Source organism: Eurytemora carolleeae, unplaced genomic scaffold (genome assembly GCF_000591075.1).
Source record: "Eurytemora carolleeae unplaced genomic scaffold, Eaff_2.0 scaffold892, whole genome shotgun sequence".
Classification (NCBI taxonomy): Eukaryota; Metazoa; Arthropoda; class Copepoda; order Calanoida; family Temoridae; genus Eurytemora; species Eurytemora carolleeae.
Window position 1 is genome coordinate 16,127 of NW_019396799.1, and position 11,228 is coordinate 27,354.

The 11,228-nt window shown below is 34.1% G+C and overlaps 1 protein-coding gene across 3 annotated transcripts; it reads left to right on the top strand.

Annotated features, from left to right (window-relative positions):
* Positions 1 to 483: 483 nt before the first annotated feature.
* LOC111708795 (uncharacterized) lies at positions 484 to 11,002 on the top strand. Of its 3 annotated transcripts, none has more exons than XM_023482288.1 (11): positions 484 to 519; positions 1,879 to 1,947; positions 2,404 to 2,449; positions 3,747 to 3,888; positions 4,491 to 4,528; positions 4,730 to 5,740; positions 6,434 to 7,026; positions 7,294 to 7,905; positions 8,173 to 9,095; positions 10,429 to 10,521; positions 10,705 to 11,002. In XM_023482288.1, exons 1-11 carry the CDS (start codon positions 485 to 487, stop codon positions 10,839 to 10,841), a joined length of 3,699 nt encoding a protein of 1,232 aa, XP_023338056.1. In that variant the 5' UTR covers position 484; the 3' UTR covers positions 10,842 to 11,002. The 3 variants fall into 3 exon arrangements, with proteins under 3 accessions (XP_023338056.1, XP_023338058.1, XP_023338057.1); XM_023482290.1 differs by having other exon boundaries at positions 7,294 to 7,620; positions 8,500 to 9,095; XM_023482289.1 differs by having other exon boundaries at positions 6,434 to 6,785; positions 7,665 to 7,905.
* The last annotated feature ends 226 nt before the right edge of the window (positions 11,003 to 11,228 follow it).

Consider the following 11,228-nt stretch of genomic DNA (forward strand, 5'->3'; position numbering starts at 1 on the left):
AAAGTAGGATTGGAGAATGCTTTGATTTGGCCAACCAAGCTTGGACAGATATCTGCTGGTTATAATTGAAGAACATTTGAGGGTGGGGCATGAAGAACCGAGTTGAAGAATTCGGAGAAACTGTTAGAACCTGAACTTCTGTGTGGGAAGAGTCCTTTTGCCTCACTTCCATATGTTTCCTTCCTAAAGAGCTTGAACAATGTTATTGAGGACTGCTTCTCAACTGGTAGAGTCAACTCTGACTGAGTTGAAGAAACTTTAAAGTTTCATGTAACTTTGGAGCATATTCCAGACTGCCTGTTTTGGATTGTATTCTGAACAGGCCGGCGAGTCAATCCACAAGAGTTTTTGTAAAGATCTGGGACAGATATAGAATTAAACTCCTGTCTCACTCCAATTACAATGAGAACCTCAGAATATGTGTATTTGAATTCTCTTCTTTCAATTTTTAGGATCTGTTCTTATATTTTTTTTTTCAGATAAAATGGCAGAGGCAGAAGGTCACAAGCTCTTTCAAAAGTAAGTGTTTTTTTTGTTAAAAAACAAAAATTAAATTCGAATATTTTCCAAAAAGCTCTTGGTATGATTTTATTTAAGGTGAAAAATACTCTTTAGATATGTAAAATATGAAATATATTGACAGATTTGGTTGACATTTTTTTTATACCTATCCCTGCTTCAGGGCAACTGTGCCCACTCTAAATTCCCAATCTTAAAAAACTTGAAGCACATTCAACAATCAACATGTAGATCTAAATAAAGCAAGCTTCTTCTTAACAACTTTATTCAATACAAAAAAAAATCGACAATAGTATTTTTCATTTATAGAATCATAGAGAAAAACGTCTCGTTCTACCTATTGCCGTACCGAGCTGCTTTTCGCAGAGCTCTCCATTAATTAAGATCTGATCAAAGTAATTTGCAAGCGTAGTTGCAGACTTTTCATCTTTAAATTGAAATGTGAACATGAACAGAACTGCAGTATGTATTTTAAAAATTATTTAATATTATATATTGCAAACGTAGTTGCAACTGAATGACTTTTCATCTATACATCTATATGAATAAAAAAGAGGGAAAAAAACAAAGCAACAAAAAGGACATAAAATAAAAATCTAGAGTACTGGAAAACCGAAAAAAATGGGAAATGACTTTTCATCTTATTTTTTTTTTAGAAAAAATTAAAAACAATTAAAAACCAACCAAAGAAAAACAAAAAAAGGAACGACACCCAGATATAGACTTTTCATCCATGAATCGAATAGAGTGAGAGAAAACTGATCAAAAGTATCAAAAATAGAAAAATAGGATAAAAGAAGAAAATATATCGAAACTTCAAAAAATGCTTGTTGGTCTCAAGCTTATAAATCAACATTATCCAGCTGGCTATAATTCACTGTTTGGTTATTCGGATAACAAGATTTTATAGTGATTAAGTTTATAAGTTTATATATTCAGGATATTCTAAATAAAGCGTCAACTTAAAAAAACAAGAGAATGCATTAGAAAATTGATAAACAAACTAACTAAAACTAATGAAACAATCATACCACATCCACTATTTACAAGTATAGGACCAATTTTTACTTATTAAAGGGTTTTTAACATATTAGCATAGTAACATTAAAAAATTATAAACAGTGATAGTCAGGACTAGAGCATAATTGATATATAAAACTTATCTGCACAGCCCTTCATAACGTCAAATGTTCCAACTCCAAATAGGCGTATTTCACATATATTTTTTAGATATAAATTCTTGGGTAATTGCTCATGGAACAGAACAAATAAGATTTAATACTAATTTTATGAGGATATAATTATAATGATGGAGTTCTTTAACTTGATGAAATAATCTTGATGTATTCTTTAACGAAGGCCTCAGGAGCCGAAGCTTAAAGTACTGGGAGTCTTGATAATTGAAACCAGCAGTCAGGGCGTGTTCAGGTAAAAACAAGTTTAAAGTCTACCTCAGTTGGGGTTGAGAACTAATAACAGAGTACATATTTTTAAAAAATCATTTTCGTCCTTGTTGAAAAACAATTTTTTACCCCTCTGTTTATTAGGTATGTATTTTTAAACTAAGCCAAATGAGAAATTTTAACGTTGAAATAGGTTCTATTGTCAAAAAAATAATCATTCCCATATCTGGTCTTTTTGTTTAAATTAGTCTTAGTTAACATTTCCATTTCATGTGTTATTGGCCACACAATACCCCTAAAGTTTCATTAAAAAGGAAAAAATTAAAATGGCGAAAAAGTTAGTGAAAATGTAATTTACAAAATTCAATGAATAGATAAAAATTGTTTTTAAATCCAATTAAGATCTGTGAAAGTATCTGATTGAATGCATATTGCAAATATACTATTGATTTTCTAAACTTATACTGGTTTTCTCTTCTAGGTTCTTCTGTGAATTTTGCCGCCTGGAGATGACAAGATTCTCTAGGGTATGGATGTTTATATTTTTAATTAGTTAACTGTTCAACTAACCATTTGCCTTCATTATTCCAAGTGATTATACAAAAGAAGGCGGACCGGCTGAAGGTAGTTTTTATATCCTGTAATTTTTCAGTTTGGTGACATCCCCCACTGGAAAGCGATGTCTTTTTTCTCATCCCCCCCTCCCCCCATACACACCCACAACTGGAAAATGTGAGTGATATGCAGAAAAATGTGACATCTTCTCTTTTCCTTTAATTTACATTTTTAAGAATGAATTTTTTTCACTGCAGCTTCCGTAAAGAATAATCATGTCCTAACAGTCCCTAACAATATGCATCCCCCTTAAAATTGTTAGGATTTCTAAGTTAAATAATTTCTTTAAAAGAAAATCAACTTTCTAGTCATTTTTCTAACGCTTTTTGAAGTTTTAAACCTTCTTTTGCTTGTTTTTGAAGGTTATAATATAGGGTCATGAGTAAAAAAATGATTAGTGGACGACACGAAATTACAAAATTGTCATTTTTTTTGCTTGAATCATATTTTTGTTATATTTAAAATATTAAAACGGAGAAAATTCGCAAAATTGTGATATGAAAATTCGCAATTCAGTTCCAACTGTTATTTTTTTTATCAACTGAACAATACATTGGATGTATTTCATGAACATTTTGGAGATCCTTTATGGATATATCTCTCAATTGGTCAGGACGAATTCAATACACTTTAAGGACTGGATTGCAATTATCTATTATCACAATTTTCTTTCTCTTCACTTTCAATTTTGACGGAAAAAAAGTGGAGCGGGTTTTTTTTGTAGTGCCATTTGAGTTTTTAAACTAATGCAAAAATACCATTCATGAGAACTTGATAAAAAAGATGCGTTTTCAATCACACTTTTTTATTCGCCCTGTAGTTTCAAAATTTATAGTAAATTTACAGAAAAAATTGCCAAAAAAAAAATAAAATCCAGAAAGAGTGATGTACGGATTTTTAAAAAAATGTACGGATTGTACGGATTAAAAAAAAAAAAAATGTACGGATTGTTTTTCGAAAATTGTACGGTTTTCTTCTGAAAATGTACGGATTTTTGTACGGATGTGTTCAAAAAAGTTTTGGCCACCCTGAAGATTACCTGAAGTAACTTTGCTTAGCATTGTCATTTTGATGATTTTACAGAACCCATAACACTGTCTGGTATTTCTTGTGTGAATCGAGTCCAATTTTATTCTGCAGGATTTAGATAATATGCTTTGGTTTGAATAATATTTTATTAGTTGATTCTCATTATCTTTGCTTTACTAGGTTGAGAGGGAGGTCCACTTCGCTGAACAACACTTTTACAGAGTTTTGCTTTTGTTGAATAATCAGCGGCGCAGAGAACAGAGCAAAAGAGAAAGTATCTTCCCTGGATTCTGTTATTTCTGTAACAGTATTCCACCACAAGGTAAGCCAGTGTTATAATTGGTTCATCATCTTCAATTTGATATTTTTCGATATTTTGAGCTGCAGGATAATTAACGCCCAAGCTTCCTTATGTCCGGTGTCGTGCGTGGAGAGCCTTCCCCCTATGTGTGAACCATTTCAACGCAATTTTAGACACTAAAAGCACTTTTTAAACATTTTAAATTATTAGTTCACATAAATAAAGGTTAGGTTATGTTAGAACACTGAGTTCTAAAATGTATAAGTAAACGTAAATGTCGTCTTCCTTTCAGATTGTCAAACCATAATTATTTCTACGAGACTTACATATTTTGTAATGCAAATGCACAATCAAAATACATTAACAAATATCGATAAGTGTCGAAATATTTCTTTTGGTGTTTAAAATTGAGCTGAAATGGTGTAATACTAGTGGGTAGGCTCTCCGTGCATGCCACCGGTTATCGATCTTGGTCATATGGCTCAGCTTTTAGACCCATGATCCCTTTGACACACTTCTGATTGGCTAAACAGAAATATCGATGCGACAGGCATTCAGTTCCCTGATCTCGTTAAGATTTAAAATTTTGATTTAAGCTTGTTTAATGTTTATCTTTGTTCCAGGGGAGTCTCTTGTAGTTCATCTGGGTTCAAAGCATCAGGTATCTGCTGAGCAGTTCTCAATTTTTAAAGGGGGTTTTCGATGATTTTGGAAACAACTGATTTTTTCGAGGAAATAAAATGATTTTTTTGCTTAAAAAGTATTAAAAAGAATGAAACAATTTTTTTCCACAATTCATCAAAATCTTTCCCCAGGGGAATTCTGAAAATATACACCCCTGAACAAAACACTTTTTTTCTAGTTAATCTACGATGTTATACCTCTCCCTTGTCACTCTGTAACACCGGATCTTGCATCAGATGATACCACTTCAGTCGGGAACCTTGATGAGAATACAGCTGAGTTTGATGACATGGATTCGCCAGAAATGAACTTTCATGAGCTTGGTAGGCCAGACACTCAAACACTTCTGATGCCAGACACCCAGACACCTCTGATGCCAGACACACAGACACCTCTGATGCCAGACACCCAGATTAAACCCAATATAATTCAGAAAAGAGGAAACCCCACAGAGTACATTTATGATGAAAGGGTCACTACCTCACAGGAAATGAAGACACAGCATTACGGGTCACAGATTTCTAATTTCCAGGGGTTTAATGTCTCAGACTCACATGGAATAAACATGATGCAGTACAATATGCAGAATCCAAATTTCCAGAGTTTTAATGAACCGGGCCCAAGTGGAATTAATATGAATCAGTACAGTACACCAAATATAAATGTCCAGGAGTGGAAGGAATCGGGCTCATGTGGAATGAACATGAATCAGTACCGTACGCAGAATCCTGACTACCAAAGGTTTAATGAACCTGGCCCAAGTGGAATTAATTTGACTCAGTACAATACTCCAAATGTAAACGTCCAGGGGTGGAAGGAATCGGGCTCATGTGGAATGAATATGAATCAGTGCGGTACACAGATTTCAAGCATCCAGAGGTTTAATGAACCGGGCTCACAATTCATAAACCATCAGCCCACTGAGTATCCCAACCTGCAGGAGTACATTGTACCATCTTCAAAAGTTTTAAATATGACGCAGTACAACATGCCTCCTATGTACGGAGAACCTGACGCCCAGACAATGCATAGGTTTGATCAGAACAGGATGACAAATACGGACAAGAGTATTGATACTACTGAGAGACCTGTTCTGAAAGAGGACCTTGTGCCGGAAATAACTAGGATAGTTGAGAATGATGCCGGAGAGTTTATTAACGTGTCTGCAAACAGTTCTCATAATTCTCAGGTAGAGAAATGCTGATAGGTGAACATTTAGATCCAGGAGTTAAGGCTTTCTCAATCTTTGAAACCATGTCATCTAGGTCTATGGGAACTGGGAAATAAAACGGGTAGAAAGTTCTAGAAAAGAGATTCATTCTTTCAAATTCATTATAGCTGACTTCCATTTTTTAATAAGTTGATGCTTTAACCAATTATCATTGGTGTTTTCTACCCCCCCCCCTTTTGTTTTTTTCTTAATGACTTAAAAACGGCTTACATTAGAATGAATTCTTAATCTTTCAACTCCATAATTGTAAACAAATTTTCCCAAAAAAAAATCTTTTTGTTGCGTAGGATTAGGTTTGGGTGGAGAACAAACAAACGGTGGGTCTGTGTTATAAAAATATCAGAAATGATAACTTTTTATTAAATAAGCTACAGTGTTAAAATTTATATATTTAAGAAGCCCTTGAAAAATGGATATAATATCATGTATCATATGTTAATATTTGTGGAAAGTAAAAATAACTATTTCTGAATATTTTTCCGACGTAGTTCATGAACTCTTTCTCAATACTTCCTTGAACCCTAACCATTAAAGTTAGTGGTGTAATTTTTTTTTTAATGAAGAGGCCTTGAAAAGTTGGACCAGGGACATGTATTGCACTCCCCTATCTTATCTCAGGGCAGCAACGTAATGACACATATATTTATTTAGAACTCTGATCCCGCAGCTGTTAACAATAATATAGCTGAGAAAGATTCTGACAATGATGTGAGTATCCTAGAAAGAACTGCTTCCAAGGTTGATGAAGATTCCCAGGAGATATACACCTCTAACAATCTCAGAGCTGCTCAGGAACTAACTGATTCCAAGAATGTTGAAACTGATCAAGGATCAGTAGGATCCAAGAAAGCTGTAGTTGCTAAATTAGCTCTTTCTAATCAAAACATCGATTTCTCGGAGTTAGTCGCTGAAGTCACAACTCTGGATGAAATTACTGATCATAAGGTTGATGCAGGGCTTCAAATCCTCAATGAGAATATTGCTGCTACTCTAACTTTCGAAAATAACGGAGTGGATGAAGAGTTCGCTGCTGAAACTAATGAAAACAAAGAAAACATTACTCTCAAGAATTTCAAAGTTTCAACTCTCGAGAAAGAAGAAAATATTCCTGAGAAAAAGAAATGTAAAGCTTCAGTGTTATCATCAACCCCTAGAAATGCTAATCCAAGTGATGTTGTGGAGTCTACTGTTCTAACTTCAACTCCTAGGAGAACGAGAACTAACCAGAATGTCAAATATGCCAAGTATGTTATTAATTACTTTGGAATACAATACAATTAAAAGATTATCCATTACTCTAAATCAAGTTTAGGGTTCACAATCCCGTATACGTTCTATTGAAAGAGAATTTAACAGACTAAAGCTTAAATTCTTTTATCCCCCCTTTTCTCACACCTTAAACTTAACATTAATATTTTGATTTGCATTGTTATGCAGAAAGTCTTAATTGAATACGGATGAGACGCTTGGTTCATCTTTTCTTCTTTAATTACAAACTTTTTATAATTTAGGGGAAGAAAGAAGAGTTCAAGTTTTCATGATCTAGTAGAAGAAATAAACATAGACGAAACTAATTCTTGCACAATTTGTTATGTTCAACTCTCTCCTGTCGACGTTGAACACTCCATTAGTGCTTACACTAGAACCAAGAGCGGAGCTGGTTCTTCAAGTTTTGTCCCTAGATCTCCAGGGAACAATGCTTCCAGAATCAAACCAAGCAATATGAGAAGCTACCTGTTCCAGAAGGAGAAGGAAGTATTGATTCAGCATTCTACTTCAGTTGATGAAGGTAATCATGCTTCTCTATCCCCAGCAGTTAACTCGCGTAAGAGAAGTAGGACCTTCCTCAATGAGAATATTGTTGCTACTCTAACTTTCGAAAATAACGGAGTGGATGAAGAGTTCGCTGCTGAAACTAATGAAAACAAAGAAAACATTACTCTCAAGAATTTCAAAGTTTCAACTCTCGAGAAAGAAGAAAATATTCCTGAGAAAAAGAAATGTAAAGCTTCAGTGTTATCATCAACCCCTAGAAATGCTAATCCAAGTGATGTTGTGGAGTCTACTGTTCTAACTTCAACTCCTAGGAGAACGAGAACTAACCAGAATGTCAAATATGCCAAGTATGTTATTAATTACTTTGGAATACAATACAATTAAAAGATTATCCATTACTCTAAATCAAGTTTAGGGTTCACAATCCCGTATACGTTCTATTGAAAGAGAATTTAACAGACTAAAGCTTAAATTCTTTTATCCCCCCTTTTCTCACACCTTAAACTTAACATTAATATTTTGATTTGCATTGTTATGCAGAAAGTCTTAATTGAATACGGATGAGACGCTTGGTTCATCTTTTCTTCTTTAATTACAAACTTTTTATAATTTAGGGGAAGAAAGAAGAGTTCAAGTTTTCATGATCTAGTAGAAGAAATAAAAATAGACGAAACTAATTCTTGCACAATTTGTTATGTTCAACTCTCTCCTGTCGACGTTGAATACTCCCTTAGTGCTTACACTAGAACCAAGAGCGGAGCTGGTTCTTCAAGTTTTGTCCCTAGATCTCCAGGGAACAATGCTTCCAGAATCAAACCAAGCAATATGAGAAGCTACCTGTTCCAGAAGGAGAAGGAAGTATTGATTCAGCATTCTACTTCAGTTGATGAAGGTAATCATGCTTCTCTACCCCCAGCAGTTAACTCGCGTAAGAGAATTAGGACCATCCTTCCTCTAGGAGTTCTTTTTAACAAGTCAAACAGCGGAATGAAAGAGGATACATGTGTGATGAGAACAAGAAACACAGATGATGAGAATCTCAAACTAATTGACTCCAAGATTAATCAGAACCTGGACCAGGAAGAAGAAATTACGGTGCTTCAGCAGAACGAAGGGGAAGAGAAAGAAGTTTCGATAATTGAACAGGAGAACGAAAGAGGAGAAGATGTGAAGATTAACCAGAGGAAAGTGAGCGGAGAAGAAGATGTGAAGATTAACCAGAGGAAAGTTAGCAGAGAAGAAGATGTGAAGATTAACCAGAGGAAAGTGAGCAGAGACGAAGATGTGAAGATTAAACAGAGGAAAGTTAGCGGAGAAGAAAATGTGAATAGTAATCAGAAGAAAGCGAGAGGAAAAAAAGATACAGTGATTTATCAGTACGAAGTTGAAGAGGAAGAAGTTTCGACAATTGACCAGAAGAAAGTGAGAGGAAAAGAAATTGCGAAGATTAAACAGAAGAAATCGGAATTGGAAAAGGTTGGGAAGATTAAGCAGAAGAATGTGGAAGGAAACAAGGTTGAGAAGATAGTATCCCCAGGTATTAACCTATATTATGTATTGTGTTGGGGGAACCCATCAAACATTACAGCTGAAAGACTTGTTCGTTGAAATAATTTGCTGACTTCATTCGTCAACCTAATTTTAGAAGCAAAATTCTCAAATCAAAAATCACAAACTAATTCTGATCCCGGTATTTCTAAACCATGGTTTGCCTTCTTCTGCTTTAAGCCCCGCCAGAGATATAAATAAGTTCGTTCTAATTACAACAGTATTGGTTTTATTTAATAGGACTGGAAACGTAATTTCAAGTAACCCTCCAAGCAAAGATGGCAATGCCCGATTTACAACGGTTTCATCAAAAGTTCTGTCATGTTTAAATTATGTATGCATCTTTTTGTTTCTTTAAACTGTTTATTTTGATTTGTGGTTGCTCCTCAAAAGTGAATTGTGCACATTTCAACAATGGAGAAAATCGCATTCTTAATAATTTGTAAACTGAACACAATTTTTCGCAAATATTGAACGCAAAAAAGGCAGACCCTCTACGAGAGGAATTTATTGATAAATGTTTCAAGAACCATACATGCATGATGATATGTAGGTTAACAAATGAATAATGCATATTATTTTAAAGATGTCCTTAAAACAAAGCAAAGGTATTTTCCCAAGGGCGACTTCCCAAGTGACAGTTAAAAATTTTCTAACTGTCACTTTCCAAATGTTCCTTTTCCATAATGGCAACTTCCCACAGGTTAGGTTAGGCTTTCTGAGGTGCCGCAGCCTGCAATTGGCTATTGGAAAAAAGCCTTTGGGAAAATTTCCAACATCAAAATCTAAGGGAAATCCTAATTCAGTCTTCTTGTCTGGAATATTATAGTTGCAGGGTGGCCAAAATGTACGTACGGATTGTACGGATTGATTTTTTTTTAACCCTAAAATTGTACGGATTGTACGGATTTGTTTTCAAATTGTACGGATTGTATGGATTTTTATCCTGGAAAATACACCGTTTTTTATTTACAGATTGATTCTTGCTGAAGAAGTTTAAACCCTCTTACATGAACTGAACACAAAAGACAATGAATGAAGAATTGAATTTTAATGTTTTTTTTCAAAAATGGTATTTTTTTCGAAAATTGTACTGATTGTACAGATTTTTAAAAAAATGTACTGATTTTTTAAAAAATGTACGGATTGGTTTAAAAAAATGTACGGATTGTACGGATTTTTAAAAAAAAAAATTGTACGGATTGTTTTTCGAAAATTGTACGGATTTCTTCTGAAAATGTACGGATTTTTGTACGGATGTGTTCAAAAAAGTTTGGGCCACCCTGTAGTTGAACAATGAACATTGCTTCTGTATTTATTAGATCTGTTGCTTGAGAACTGTATCTTTGTTGGTTGCAATAGAAGTTTCAGAACCAATACCGGGCTTACAAACCATCTCAGAAGTCATTTTAAGGGTAAGAAGATTAGGTTTATTATTCAAAGGGACCGGAGACATAATTTCACGTGGCCCTCAGTTTAACCTATAAATAATATAATACTCAATTCGTTTTAACTTTCTTATATGGAAATGACCCTGTACTGCCTCTTAATATAGAAATTTTAAGCATATAAACAATCTTGCATTCATAATATTTTAGATGAGCTGAAGCAAGAACGTAAGCATGAGCAGGGACGTGAAACAGTTTTCTCCTGTAATCTGTGCTTTAAGCAGTTTACACTCAAGTGTGCCCACAAGATTCACTTCATGTCTAAACACAAGGAGTATGTAGAGTAATCATGTTTCTTGGTGACACATCCGCTGTTGCCATTTTTTTAGTGTAAAGCTGCTTCTTTCTGAAGTTGCTTATAGTTAACATTTTAATATGTACAAAGAAAATTTTATGTAAAATTTGGCTAATTTTTTTTAATGTAGAAATAAACAAGTGTGTCATAAAACCTGCTTTTATTTTTTATAATAAATTACAGGGTTGTTTACAGAATTTGGAGTTGAAAAATGTGAAATCCCTGGTCCAAAGTACTGTTAATTCAATTCAAGAAATTAAATATGAACCTGTACACGAATAGGGTTGTGAGAAAATAAGTAAAAAGATCTTGCAGATATATCTTGTAGACTTTTTCAATATGAAACATCTAATTAATAAAAAGGATTCTTTAATGGTAC